Source organism: Cucurbita maxima, unplaced genomic scaffold (genome assembly GCF_002738345.1).
Source record: "Cucurbita maxima cultivar Rimu unplaced genomic scaffold, Cmax_1.0 Cma_Scf00010, whole genome shotgun sequence".
Lineage (NCBI taxonomy): Eukaryota > Viridiplantae > Streptophyta > Magnoliopsida > Cucurbitales > Cucurbitaceae > Cucurbita > Cucurbita maxima.
This window is the reverse complement of record NW_019272026.1, coordinates 893,205-908,109: the sequence shown is the minus strand read 5'-3', so window position 1 is coordinate 908,109 and position 14,905 is coordinate 893,205. Positions and strand designations below refer to the sequence as shown.

Below are 14,905 nucleotides of genomic sequence, written 5' to 3'. Positions count from 1 at the left end.
GGGGGGGGGGGGGGGGAGTAGGGCACTATTAGGTGCCGTAGTATGCCGAACTCGTCGCAGTACTTACCGAAACTTACCGAGGTGAATTCTCCACCTCGGTTTGTGTGCAACACTCACTTCTTCTTCTCACATTCGGCCTCCGCTCGTGTTTTAATGCGCTTAACCGCCTCTGCCGCCTTACTTTTCGCTTGTAGCAAGGTCAGCCACATGAAGGGCTTTTGTCATCAACTAACAGGAGAAAGAGACTCTTACCGCCTGGGGTCGCCGGCTTGATGGGCCCATAGATATCGCCGTTTACAAGCTCCAACGGCTCATCGACGCGGTAGGATGTTCAGGATGGATAGGGTGTGCGCCTCTATTTGTCGATGAGGCACCCGTCGCACAGCTTATTCACACCTTTGATTGCCGGCAAACCGTGCACCATCTCCTCATTCCAGATACCTCTTCGGACTTGGTCGAGAGACTGACGGGTTGCTCTATCTCTCTAACTATAGGATGTAAAGACGGGTTGTCGTGCGCCGAACCTTCGTGAGCAGCCGTCATCGATTATCGCAGATTTTGAGTAGCCCGCGCTCAATGGGAATGAAGCAGCCTGCCTCATCGAGTTGACCTAGGCTCACAAGGTTAGCCTTGAGCCTCGAGATGAAGTAGACGTCGGTCAGCTTGCGGTGCTCGCCTCCCTTGATGACAAACAAGGATGGTGGTGTCGCACCCTTCGATCTCGACGACGAAGCCGTTGCTGAATTTCACCGTCCCGCGAATCCCTGAGTTGAGCTTGGAGAACGCAGCTCTAACCCTGGTCATATGTTTTGTTGGCCCTGTGGATCTATCATCGGTGCTCGTGTTGCTCGTCCCTCTCGCCGATTCTGAGCGAACACTCGCTCCTCCTCCAGTTACGCCCAGTTGGAGCTCTTTCTCGAGTTCGACGTCGTCGTCGATTACCTCCACCTCCGTGGATTTGGAAACAAAATTGGGGATGCATGCACTAACCATGAAGAGAGCTGACTTGTCCTCCTCGGATTGAGCCACATGGGCCCTTCTCGGCCTTCTCCTTGTTCTAACAATTCTTGCTCGAGTGACCTCTCTTCCCACAGTTCGAGCACTAGATTGGTCTGCCATTGATCGACTCCTTTTGATACATATCTTTACGGCCGCGAGATTTTCATGGTTTCTTGCGCCTTTGCGGTCAGAGGGTCCGTTGCTCTCGCCGGTGTTGTCGCGGAGCTTTAGGCGTGCATTCAAGCAAAGATATCAAGAAAAAGCTATCCTTATAAGAAAAGTTTTGCTGAATCCATTGCAATACATCAAAAAATGAATGAACCTACTTGAGATGGCGACAGCATGGAGGAGTAAAAGTGAGTTTACCTTGAGATGGACCCCAACAACAATGTGTGTGTTTTCACGCTTTGCATTTTCTTCCACTCAAACCTGAGACTTGTGTGTTGTTAGGTCAACGCTTTAACCACTTAAGCTATTCAACTTAACTATTGATAAGATTGGTTCTTCCAAAATGATATACTACCGATGGCTTCAACCAGGCTCTGATACCACTTGTTGACTTTGGCAATTTGGAGGAAAACGTTGACGAGAAAAAAAAACTAGCCGAAGGAAAAATTCTTTCGAAGGAAAAAATAGCGAAAAGTAAAAGGAGAGAGGGAGAGATTTGGTGAAGACTCGATTGTTTTATTTCTCTTCCGTTGAATTCTTTAAATAATAAACCTAATTACAAAAATAGAAAAGTGGGAACTTTGCCCAAAGTTGGCCAAAAATGGCAGCTAGAATTACCCTCTTCCATTGGCGTGAATTCAGAAGTTTTGAAACGTCAAAACAACCTAATAAGGAACATAGCTTTTATTTAACAGAGAATGGAAGAGAAAATGGAAGAAGAAAAGAAAGAGTTATAAATGAAGGTTGAAAGGTTAGAGAAGAAAGTTGCTGGGCTTAGTGAGAGTTTCTCCTATCTCAATAAGGAGAAGGAAGAGAATGGGAAGGTAATCTTTGAACTTGTGAAGAAAGTTGAAGAAGGTGTGGAGCAAGAGAATGGCTTGTTAATGGAGATTGATGCTCTAGTGGATGAGCTAGTGAGGGAGGAGAAAATATAGAGATGTTGATTCAAGAAAGAGACTCACTCGATGTGAACTTGAATCGAGTCCAACAGGAGGCAGTGAATTTACGACACACGATTGAGATACTCACTCGTGATATAGCCAAAATGGAGGAAGCAAAAATGGAAGTTGAAAATGTCGTTGTGGACTTGCGAAGGGAATTGAGTAAACTAAATGAAGCTATGACGTATGAGTCGAGCGTGGCTGAGAACGAGAGAAATGAGAAGTTGGTGTCCTAAATGGGTTGTTCTCGAGAAGCTCCAAATGAAGTCTCATCAGAAAAGGATAAGCTCAGTTTCTGGTTGAGGACAAGGAGAGAAAATTAAAGAAACCACGACTGAGCTCGATAAAACGAAAACGGCGCAGGTGGAATCATTGAATATAGCATTTAAGTTTATGAGAGGAGTTTTGTTGGAACACACTTAAATAAAAACGGTAGTTTTGTTTCTTTTTGTTAATTTTAGTGAGCTTTGAAACTAAGTTGAAAGAAAAAGAAAAAAAGAAAAAAAAAAATGAAAGACCAATAACAGGAATCTTGTTTCAGGAATAGTCTGTTAGAAAATGGTGCACATGGGATAGCCAATTTTAGCATTTATAAAACCTATAAATTAGTTTGTTTTCCATTCTAAAAGGCAGAGGAGAAGTACGCAAATTTAAGTACAAATAGAAAAAGGATTTTTCAGAATTCGTTGTCTCCTTGAATCTCCCCTCTCAACATCTCCTTCACAGTTTCGTTAGTGTTATTTTAACAAATTGGTATCAGAGTGAGCTTTTATTTCCACAGTGACCCTCACACGCAAGATAGACAAAGGGCGACTCATAAGTGGTGCCATCCGATCATGTGAGGGCCAAGATTGTTAAGTGACATAATGTGATTGAGGAGGACAGTGAATTATCCAACACACCAAGAGTGTGCATTCAAGCCAAGCCAAGACATACGTAAGGTTTGAGAGAACGAGGCAAGACGAGTGTCGAAGGCAAGCTGGAAAAGGGAAAGGTAGGACTCGTGGCCATAGACTCAGAAGTTGAGGTTTCGATATGAGTTTTAACATGCGGCTGAGTTAAGTCTCTTTATATAAAAGATGAAAGCTAACAAAATTTGGTGTCAATCAATTACTCAATAGATGATGCACGAAACCATATATGTTCACTCTCCAAAATGACATCTACTCGAGAAGGATTAGAATGTCTCAGAATATACTACAGGGAGTTATGGTGTCAGCTCTCAACCACATTGTTGGATGTAGCCCTCGATCAAAATATGTCAAAACAAACAACTAAAGTAGGAAAAACAACTTGAGAGGAGATAGCTTTTGAATAGAGAAACCTTAAGCATTTATGCTTTTCAATTCTCTTTGTTGTTGTTATAGAGCATACATCTAATTAATATTTATATTAAAGAAAACAGTAACTAGTTTCCTAAACTTTCTACTCAAGTTAAGAACCATTAAAATCTAAAACATTAAACTTGGTCCACAATTTATCAACTACTAAAAATTCTCTCATAGTTGCTCCATAAGTTAGTAACTTATTCTACTAAGTCAAATTTATTAGCTCACAATCACCCTCGTAAACTTGACTTAGTTCAAGATTCTTCATTTCCAGCAACTCCTGCATCTTTGAAGACTTATCCCTCGCTAGGTTCTTGGTTAGAATATCTACATGTTGCTCTCTAGTGCATACAAACTCCACAACGATTTGTCTTTTCTCAACACACTCACAAACAAAATGGAAGTGAGTGTTAATGTGTTTGTTATGTTCTCGAAATACCAAATTTTTTATCAGTGCAATTACATATTTGTTGTTAACGTAGAGAGTTACTGAATTTTGTTAACTTCTATTCACTTCACTCAACAAATTTTTCAGCCACAATGCTTGGCACAATGCCGCAATTGCTGCCATGAACTCGACCTTACAGGAAGATAGTGTCATAGTTCGTTGCTTTTGAAATTGTCAAGAGATCAACTCGTTGAGATAAAATGTCATTCCTGTTGTGCTTTTTATATTGTCTGTCTCTAGCTAAATCAATATCGATAAAACCAACTAGTTACTTAGGACCTCGCCCTCTTTGATACTTAAGGGCATAGTTTGTGGTTCCCATCACATAATGGAGATTGTGCCGACCCGCTTGATGATGCATCATAGTAGGCTTTTCCATGTACCTATGCACCATTCTAACAACATAAGAAAGGTTCGGACGAGTATGAATCAAGTACCTTAGACTTCCGATGATGCACTTATACTTATTGGAATTCACCAAGCTTCCTTCAACATCTTTTTTGAGTTGTAACTTTTCTTCCAATGTATACTTGATTGGGTTGCACTATGCCATCTTAAATTGCTGCAACAGCTTCTTAGTATAGGTTGATTGCTTTAGCATGATGCAATCTTTCCTTTGGTCGGTCCACTTCAATACCAAGGTAGTACATGAGTAACCTGAGATCATTTGTTGCTTGAACTCTTTGATGCCATCAATACCAAGGTAGTACATAAGTAACTATGAGTGTTTCAGCTCCATTTTTTCTTGTATAAACTACTTGTTCTTGCGAGCACTTCATGAAATTTAGATTCTTTAAGCTCTTGTCTGGAAGTATGTTCCACGCCCTTGGTGCATGCAGTAAATTGTAGAGGACCTTTGACAACTTGTAAACTTTGTACTCTTCAGTTTTGATGAAGAACCCTTCAGGTTGGGCAACATATGTCCAATTGATGGACCTCCTACCCGTGTTGAGAAGCTAGGGCAAGAATCAACCTTACAGTATCCACTCTAGCCACAAGCGTGAAAACCTCCTCAAAATCAACTCCTTGTCGTTGCACGAATCCCTTCGTCACGAGTCTTGCTTTATGCTTGATGACATTTCCTTCATGATTCTTTTTCAACTTAAACACCCACTTCTTGTTTTTCTCAATGGCTTCAAGCTCCTTTTGTATGGTCTTCTGTCACATCATCTCAGTTTGTTGCCTCACAATAAGTTGTCTGCTCCTCAACCACGAACAACACTAACTCGTCGGGATCCAATTTTACTTCAAGTGTATCCACCTAAATTTCAGCAAGAGAACTAAACTTTGTTGGGTAATCCTCCATTGGGGATCCTTCTATGCTCTCACCTGAGCTATCTTGTTATAGAAAATTCATTATGTTTTTCGGTGTCACTGGTGATGAAATTGTGGACTTGTTGGTGTCGCTGTCGATGCACTTTTTAGGTCTGTTGCGTCTTCTTCTTTTTTCAGGGTAGTGAACTTTGTCATTAACTTTTCGATATATGGCTTTGCAGTCTTAACATGTGTTGTATAACAAAAGACTCTTAGGTACTCGAAGTGAGGTGTCTTGTTGAACCATGATTCGTAGGGGATCTAAGTTTTCAGCTCCTTCATCAGTAAACGGTTTAGAAGATAAACTTCATGTCGATAGCCTTGCCCTAGAAAATTGTCGGGACTTGCATGCTCTTGAGTAAGCTTTTTATAGTGTTCATTATGGTGTCATTTCTTTGTTCGACCACACCGTGTAGTTGTAAAGTGTACTGTGCGGTGAGTTGACGCTTGATACCTTCTTCTTTGCAAAAATTTGAGAATTTTTACGATAAGAACTCACTACCTCGGTCGGTGCTCAAGGTTTTCAGCTTGTGATCAGACCCAACGAGTCTTTTGAACTTCTTGAATGCACATAATGCCTCTCCTTTTTCTTTGAGTATGTACACTCAAATCCAAAAACTATAATCGTCAACAAGAGAAAATACTTGTTCCCAGCAATCAATGATGCGGTGATTGAGCCACAAAAATCTGCATGAACCAGTTGTAGGTCAACAAGGAAACTGATTTGAGTTGGGAATGATAGTTTTGCTTGTTTGGAGACTAGACAATTTTCACATAGCTGGTTAGAGTGTATGATTTTGGGTAGCTTCATACCCATCTTCTCTCTCATCATTTTGAGCACCTGAAAGTTCACGTGTCCAAGTCTTGCATGTCATAGCCAAGCTGGGTCTGCGAGTGCCATCAACATAGAGGTGGGATAGCTGGTCTCCAATAGTATCTTGTACTGGTGCGGTTATGCGACCATTTTACCTTCATCAACAAGGCTCCATTTCTGTAGAACATTCTGAGGAATGTGCCCGCTAACTCCACTATGCTTCCTTCTTCCCTCATCTGACCAAGACTGATAATGTTACTCTTCAGTTTGGGATATAGTATACCTTGGTTAGTAAACGTTGATCATTGTTCTTCCACTGGAATAAGAGGGATCTTTTGACTGCAAAACTTCACGTATCCAATGAGCTTCTCATCAAGTTTTTTGAACTTTTCTCGCGTTGGAAAATAAACTTAAATGAATTTTGTTTCTTTTAATTCAATTCAGTCAAAAGGGCATAATTAAGGGAAGGAGAGCTAATATGTGAGAAAATTACTAAAAGAACAGAAAATCGGTCAGAAAATTATGGGTAGTTAAGGCCAACCCCTTAGGAAAGCTTATAAAGGCTTGACTTATTGATGAAATAGCAGAGACAAGAAAACAAGAAAGAGAGAGTAGAGAGCAAATTCAATTTTTGTACCGTGTGTAATAGAGAGGTCATTTGAGAATTCTCTGTCTTTTTGTCTCTCCCCTTTCAACACCCCCTTTAAAATTTCGTGAGAGTTATCTAAATGAGTTAGATTCAAAGCTAGCGTTTTTTTCCTCTCAAGTTGGTATCGAAGCGGCTTTATTTTTCTACAAATTGGTATCAGAGAAATTTAATTTCAACATCTCGATCTTCAATCATGTGGTTGCTTACTCCATAGTCTAGGTACCACATGTTGGTCTCCACCAAGTCTTCTCCTTTTGTGAGAAGGTTCACCATAACTCTACTGCATAGTGTCCGTATTTTCAACAAGAGTAACACTTGATCATACTCTTGTCCTTACCAGGGATGACATGATCAACTCATGGGTTAATTCCCAACGGATGTGTCCAAGCAATCCTAGATGGTCGATGTGTCCCGAGATATGGGACAACATCATGATGTATGAATTATGTTGTTGGGAACCGAGATGACAATGAGATGTGATGTGATTATGTTGCACACGATTGAATATGCACGCACGAACGATTTGTGTGACCGAACAAGCTTGGATTCCGTACAAGTTATGTTCGATTGGTGAAAGCAAACCTCGTTGACAGTCCGACGAAGCCACAAAGTCAGGCGAAAAATGTGAATGGAGCTTGAGTTCCTCCTTAAGACTTGTCATGAGCGTGTCAAGATCACGACGCCACATGATTGAAGAAGTACGACCATGACACTACACATACATGACTCATATGCGTACTAGGACATGAAAGAAAAGAAGAACGAAATGATTCTTATTATATGCTATGATTTTAAACTATGAGAACCTCATGCATTTTTGTATGTCATGTGCACCGGGATACTTCTCTACTATGATATGTTAGTACATATGAATACCTTAACTAATTTCAAAATTCAAAAGCCGACTTATTCTCGGTGGGTAGAGCTAATAACTTCTAGAAATCGCGAAGATGGAAGGTTGACCTAGGATATCAACAAACTCGCATTGAAGAATGAAGCACATAGTGCAATTTCATACTATTAACTTACCCATATTTAGATGCCTAATTACTCTATCTTTTACTTTCCATTTTATTAGGTTAACTTTTGGCTTTGTTTAAATATATGTATAAAAGTTAGTGGTGGAGAAAAAAGGTAATGAATTAATTTACTTTTATTTATTTATTTATAAGATATGGGCAATGCTTTAAGGATATGAATATGTCTTTATACATACATATATATATATATATATATATATATATATATATATATATATATATATATATATATATATATATGTTGGTTGAGTTAGGTGATTTGGCCGGACAGTGTAACGTACAATTGCAGGACACTTCACTTTTTCTTCCTCTTTCTTTTATGCTTTTTTTAACTAAAATAATTTAAAATATAGAGTTTGGGTTCTTTAATCAATCACTTTATCGGTGGAATATTTTAAATTTAATTCCGTTTTAAACCTTTTTTACAAAAAAAAAAAATTAATTTTAAATTTTAAATAAATTATATTAAATAACAAAGTATAACACTCCATGTCTACTCCATTCTCGTACAATATCACCATATTACCTACTTCTTGTATGATCAAAGTGTCCTACATTGGTTAATTTAGGGAATGATCATGAGTTTATAATCAAAGAATATACTCTTCATTGGTATGAGATCTTTCGGGGAAGCTCAAAGCAAAGCCATGAATGAGACTGTGTTCGTCTAACATGGTATCCAAGCCATGATTAAGGGGAGACGTATTTTGTTCGAGGAGAGGCCTAAAGCAAAGCAAAGAATCCACATAAACTATAGTGATATTTTAGCTACCAAAATGATTCCTTGTGCCCCCACCCAATATTAATTATTAACACAAAACATTATGATTTCTTTAGTGGAAAAAAAAATGATAAAGAGAAGTTATTATGGATCCAAGTTGTTATCATTTATATTTTTTATCTAACTTCAACTATAATGTCAAATATTGGTTGAAGGGGAGAACAAAACAAAGACAATATCTGCTGTGGTGGGTCTAGGTCGAGTTTTAGAGCCTAGGAAGTCCAACAAAGATAATATCTAGTGTGGTGGGCCTAGGTCGTTACAAAATATATATTATTATATGGTGATAAATGAAATCATTTCCAAACTATAAGAACCCACTTGAAATTTTAAGACTAATAAACCGATGAATTTTTGTTTTTGTTTTTTTATTTTGAATTTTTTTTTTCCAATAATTTTTATTTTCTTAAAAATCAAAAATAAATAATAAATAATAAATAATAATAAATTGTAATTTTTACTTTTGGAATTTAAAATATTTGCAAAGAATAGTTTTATAATTACTCTTAAATTTCAAAAAATATATCAAATTATTAACTCATAAGAATTTTTCAAAAAATATATTAATATCCTTAAATTTCTAGAAAAAAATTATAAAATTTTGATTATTCTTAATAAAGGTTAAGAGGGTTAATATTATTTTCAAATTTGTAGCTAAAGGTTATTAATATTTTTTGATATTTAATTTTAAAGAAAATATAAAATTGAAGAAAATTAAGGTAAAATATATTCCAAAATTGATGGGCATTTAAAGAAATAAAAAAAAAAAGAAAAAGAGAGAGAGAGAGAAAGGAAGATATGGAAGTGTGTATGAGTGGACGACAAAAGCCACGTCATCGTACGGAATAGGATGAGAAACAAAAAATGAAAAGGCTGTACACGTGTCAATAAAACGGTGGAATCTATTAATGACACCTCTAACAAGGAGACACAAATAATCTTAACTACCAATCCTTAACCTTATCCATAACTTTTTTTTTTTTTTTTCTCGATTAAGAGTATAGATTTTGACTAGTTGAGACAAACACTTCACGTTGAAAATAGTTGAATGAGCCGAGATGCGATGATATGAGAGCCTATTACTGTAAGGTCTCACCAAAAGCTCATATAGTTGCAGTATCTAGGTCTAAACTTCCTCAAACTGAGAGAAAAACCCATGATAACTTAATAGGATAAAGATGTGATGAGAGACGATAGTAGGTTGCTCATTGAGTATGTTTATACTCACCAGGTTCTACTTTTCACTTTAAGGTGATTGCTGACTGTTGGTCGAGATGAGGGAGCGTTTGGGAGTTGCACGGTCACAAAAGAGAGTCGTTTTGGGGCGTTAATCTTATGTTTAAGGGTTGTGTTATTTAAATTTGTATCTTGTTCTCTAATCATCGTAATGTAATAAAGACATGATTTATATTTATTTTTTGTATTTTTCGTGCTAGTCCACGTCATAGTCCATGATTTAAAGCGTCGAGTTGGAAAGAATTTGGGAAAGGTTAAAGGGTAAAGTAATGAAAAGATATAAAAGGAAGAAAAGGGAATAAATGAGAGTTTTATGTGGTGCTTAATTGAACAAATGTAATGTTTTCCCATGTTCCTTCAAAAGATGGATAAAGTGGTGAACGCCGACCTCACTTTTAAAACGAGGAACAAGTTTGAAGAGAAGTTGGGAAACTTTGTAAGGTCGAGAAGACTGTTATAAATGGTATTAGAGTCAGTTAGAACATTGAGCAATGTGTCGACGAGGACTTTGGCTCTCAAGGGGGTGGATTGTGAGATCTCACATCGGTTGAAGAGAGAAACAAAATGTTCTTATAAGGGTGTAGAAACCTCTCCTTAGTAGACGCGTTTTAAAACAGTGAGGCTGACAGCAAAACGTAATGGATCAAAAATGGACAATATCTGCTAGTGGTGAGCTTAGACTGTTACAACTTATCTAGTTCTTTCCACAAGGGCAATTTCCATGGCTGCTGTAGGCAGCTCCACCCTTTAGGCCTTCAAATCATCTTTCGCATGCCCACTCTTCCCCCTACTTTGTGCATACAACCTCACCTTTTCCAACACAATCGGTTTCCCCTTAGCCAATATAGTCTCTTTCATTTTCTTCCCAATTCGTCCTTCATCCTTCACAGAAACTCTAATCTCAGGATCCTCATCAGCGTTCTCACCAGAAATATACAGAATCTCAACAAGCCCGTCGACCTTCTACTTTTTTGTCTAAAATACACCCTAGAGTCTACATTTTCAGTTTCTGCCCTCTTCTTCCTCTAACTGCTCTTTCTTCTTCATAGCCAACATCAAACCCTCTCTCTCTTTGTCTCTTGCCATTTTCTCATAATTGAGTAATCGCCCTAATTCTGAAGCCTCAATCTTGAGTCTCTATAGCCCACAACTTATGGTTGTTTCTTAACACCTTATTTTTTATGGTTCTCCTTCCTCTGATTCTACTCTCTATCGACCTCTCTTTAAATTTTTTAGATCCAAACTTCGCGTTCGTACAATAGCTCAAATAAAGAAATTGGAAGGAAACCAAGGTTGGTTGTTCCTCATTGTGCTACCAAAGCCCAAATCCAAGACCTACACAAGATTTCTTTTAATCGACCACACATCACAAGTGAAATAAGCATGATCTAATGTAACAACCTTAAATTTTCTACTTACGATCTCCTGTATACATATCATGAACATTTAATGCGGAATACCTCATTTGAACTTGTTCTTACACGTCGCTTCTAAGGCTTTTGAAACAAAACAATGCATATTGAAATAACAGAAAATAGCATAAAGTTAAATGACCTATGCTACTAAATATAAATGCAATGAACCTATACGAATCTATAGTCTATGAATTTAAAATGTGAAACTATTTTAAGCATGTGCCACGGTCTCCTAGGTACAATGACACCGTCGCCGTACAGGGGAGCTTTGCCTTTACTTGAAAAAATAGAGTAGGCAATGACTTGAGTATTTTAAGAAATACTCAGTAAATGCAAATACATACAATTTCATGAATAATTTCATGAATGAGACTTGTCATAACAGTCTATTCTCCTACGACAGCTATTCTAACCGGTAACTTGGATGTGTACTTAATTTTCCTACACACAGTCCAGTCGAGTGTTTGAGACCATGGGAGTCTATCCATTATATTTATATACTCTTAAACACTCAATACCTTGGAACAATTAGGATTAGAACAAAACCATTATGTTATTAATAGAAAGAAACTTGCTTCTTTTTTCTTTCCTTCTATATTAACAATCATGCTCATGTTACCTTATTAGTTGGAAGTCAAATTTGCAACTTCGAACAAATTTGGACACAAATTAACAAGAGCTTGGAGTCTTTTTTATAAGAATCATTAACAAATCATTTTATTGACTTGTAAGTAAATCAACATTTCGAACATAGCTCGTGTAATAAAACATCAACTATCATCCTAAAAATCGATGGTTTGATTCTCCATCCCATATTCGTCGAGAAGAAGAAGAAAAAAAAAAAAGGCAACTTGGCTGATGTGTGAACACCTGATAAAATGAGGGGCAGAAATGAATCAGTGAAATGTCATCAAAACTCCTCTTGCATATGAAGCTTTCATAAGATATTTCTTAAAAGAAAATCCTATAAAAACAAAGGAATACAAATCTTTTGCATCATCTTAAGTTCATCTCTGCCTTCAAAGAATACACCGTCATGTCAACAAGCAGCTTTCCAATGGGAATTTAGATCTCAACCCCTATGGCGGTCACAATCCCAGCAGCTTCTCTTCTCTTCTCTTCTTACACATTGAATTTATAACACTATTTCATGGAATCAACAACTCTTCCTCTCTTATCCAACCAGAAAAACAAGCCAACACAACCCGAATCATCTACATCATCTAGACGTTCTATTCCGTTGCTTCCCCTTCGTTACGAGGGCCATCCTCATTAGAAGATGCAGGTGCAGCAGAAGAATCGAGATTAGTCAAATGAAACTCTGAGTTTTCAGCTTCAGTGTTAAGCTGCTGCGTTTCAACATCTTCGACTTCCTCCACATTATTGGTACTACACTCTACATTTTGAATAGCTGCTCCATCAACTGACTCATTGCTGATCTTATTTTCCGCGGTAATAGAGTCTGGAGAGCCATTTGCATGAGGGCCCAAGAGTTCTTGAGAAGGAACATCAATGGTTCGACTTTTATCAGAATCTTCAAAGCCATTGTCAGGCAGTGATGCATTCTCTTCCACTGCAGAAGGTAGTTTGTCATCAGTTAAGCCAATATCTGAGCTCACCACTGCACTTTCTTTCTCTGCATCGATATCCATGGCATTAGATGTGCCATGTTCATGTCTCACGGACAAGTTCAGTTGCTCGCCCGTTAATTCATTGGGGGCTGAGGTAACGGGCATAGAGTTTTCACAATTGACTACTGCTGATGCAGACATGGATTCATAACTATTATCAGCTTTTTCTCCTACGGATTGATTAGCCTCAGCCTCAGCCTCAGCCAACTGAAGAGCGCGACTCTCCGCTGCGATTTCTTCCTCCTTTTGTGCCAGTGCCTTGCGATCATCCATGATTTTCTGCATCTTTTCCAACTCCGCCAAAAGATTACCATAACGTAGCTGCAGAGTTCTCTCCAGCTCTTTTTGCTTCTGAACCTCCTCTGAGATACCACTAATCCTGTGCGAAGCAGCTGACATCTCTTGCTTTTGAAGAGCCACAAAGCACTCCAGCTCTGTTGCTGCAGTGTCTATCTGCTTGAACGTTGCCTCAATTTGTGGCCAAAGGCTTTGTTTTGACCGTGTCTGAAATGTAAACAAATAACAAATTAGACTTCCAAGTTCCATACGGTGGTTGAAACTATTCTGTATTCTTTATAAACATTTCAGAAAAAAGAACACAATTAATCAATTATTATATGAATTCTCGTAATAGCCCAACACTGTTTCTTGGCGGCCTGCAAGCACATAGGGCAGGCACTAAAGAAATGAATTTGTTGAAAGAGTAGTGATCATTAAATGTGATAAAGAACTTCAATGGGAGGACCCTCAGAACACTGAACTATAAAAAATCAGAAAGTAAAAAACAAATTCAACTTGACACTAAAGACACGTTGATACCCCATTTTAACTTGAGCACACTAGAAGTAGCCATGACTTTTTTCTTCTTTTTTTTTCAGGAACACTGAGATGCTTCAAACTCACCTTTGAAAGTTTTGCAGATTCCATTCTTAAACCAGATAACAAAAAAACAGTCACGGGTTTCTTTTCCTTTTACAATGACCGTCCGATGAAATAACATCAACACATATTCAGGAAACACACAACAGAGAAATTTACAACATAGAATAGGAGTTCAATAAATTCATTTCACATTCACATAATATAAACAATCAAGTCATTTTTTTTTCTTCCTTGCCAAAATGTTTTGGAAGTATATTACCTACTCTCAAGTAGTCAAGATGGAGCACTATGGGAACCAGCATGGAGCTAGAACTATTTTAGCAAATTCCAAAGAAGGTTAAATAGTTTGCAAATTTTACAACTGAGTTAAGATCATGGATCGCATGCATAGGCACTCTTTCTATATTTTGATCTCGCAATGATGCATTCTCTATAGGAGGCAAGAGGAAGATCTCGATCATTAGTTTGGGTTGCTAGCTTGCTCACCACCTTTGGAGCTGCTGGCTGAGAGTTTTATGTGTCTATTGAGAAAACTAACACGTTCAAAGGAGGAATACTTCAGCACTCAGTCCAAGGTTTTCACACTTCCCAAGCAAGACCTGCTACGAAATCTTCTTTGGCATTTCAACCTTCGATGGCAATGAAAGGGAACGACAATTGGCAATCAGGAGTGGGGTCAGACATGTGATGGCAAATAGAGATACACCCCTTTGAAGGATCAAGAGACCAAAGGGGCATAACCATACGCCCAAAGAGGGGTTAACACTTCCGTCATTTTGCTATCAGAAAAACCATGATGAATATGAAAGGAAAAGAAGGAAGTGAGACCATCGCTAGAAGGCATGACCGGGGCCACAAGGCAGAGTTTCAAATCAGATATATGATAACGATGAGGAAATCTAGAGTAATTTATGTCAACGAGACTTTGTTATGCCACCTCAAGTTACCAATATCACACAAGCTCTCTTTAGAAGGAAATAAAAACCCGAAGAGAAGGAAGGGAGTGAGCAGCCCTTGTCAAGATCTAGAGGTCATGCAACATCTTATCAAATAGTTTAATATAAGCGAGGATATGCTTGCCACCCATCCAATAATCTTCCCAAAAATAGATTTGAGAGCACTCTGAACACACAGGATTTCACGAACTGAAAGAACATGTGGAAACCCAATGCAATACTACCTGAAAAAAAAAAAAAAAAAAAAAAAAAAAAAAAAAAAAAAAAAAAAAAAAAAAAAAAAAAAAAAAAAAAAAAAAAAAA

At 37.9% G+C, this 14,905-nt stretch overlaps 1 protein-coding gene and 1 long non-coding RNA gene across 3 annotated transcripts in view; one reads left to right on the top strand and one right to left on the bottom strand.

The window, feature by feature from the left end:
* Positions 1–7,405: 7,405 nt before the first annotated feature.
* On the top strand, positions 7,406–9,705 carry LOC111485549. The gene is made up of 3 exons (XR_002718685.1): positions 7,406–7,523; positions 9,288–9,290; positions 9,696–9,705. It is a non-coding gene; the product is annotated as an uncharacterized LOC111485549 (long non-coding RNA).
* A 2,333-nt stretch (positions 9,706–12,038) lies between these two features.
* LOC111485381 (cell division cycle 5-like protein) overlaps positions 12,039–14,905 on the bottom strand; it is a 13,304-nt gene continuing 10,437 nt past the window's right edge. For both annotated transcript variants that reach the window (XM_023132247.1, XM_023132248.1), the window contains exon 4: positions 12,039–13,268. In XM_023132247.1, the coding sequence (XP_022988015.1) occupies positions 12,366–13,268 (903 nt within the window). In that variant the 3' untranslated portion in view covers positions 12,039–12,365. The remainder of the gene's footprint in view (positions 13,269–14,905) is intronic.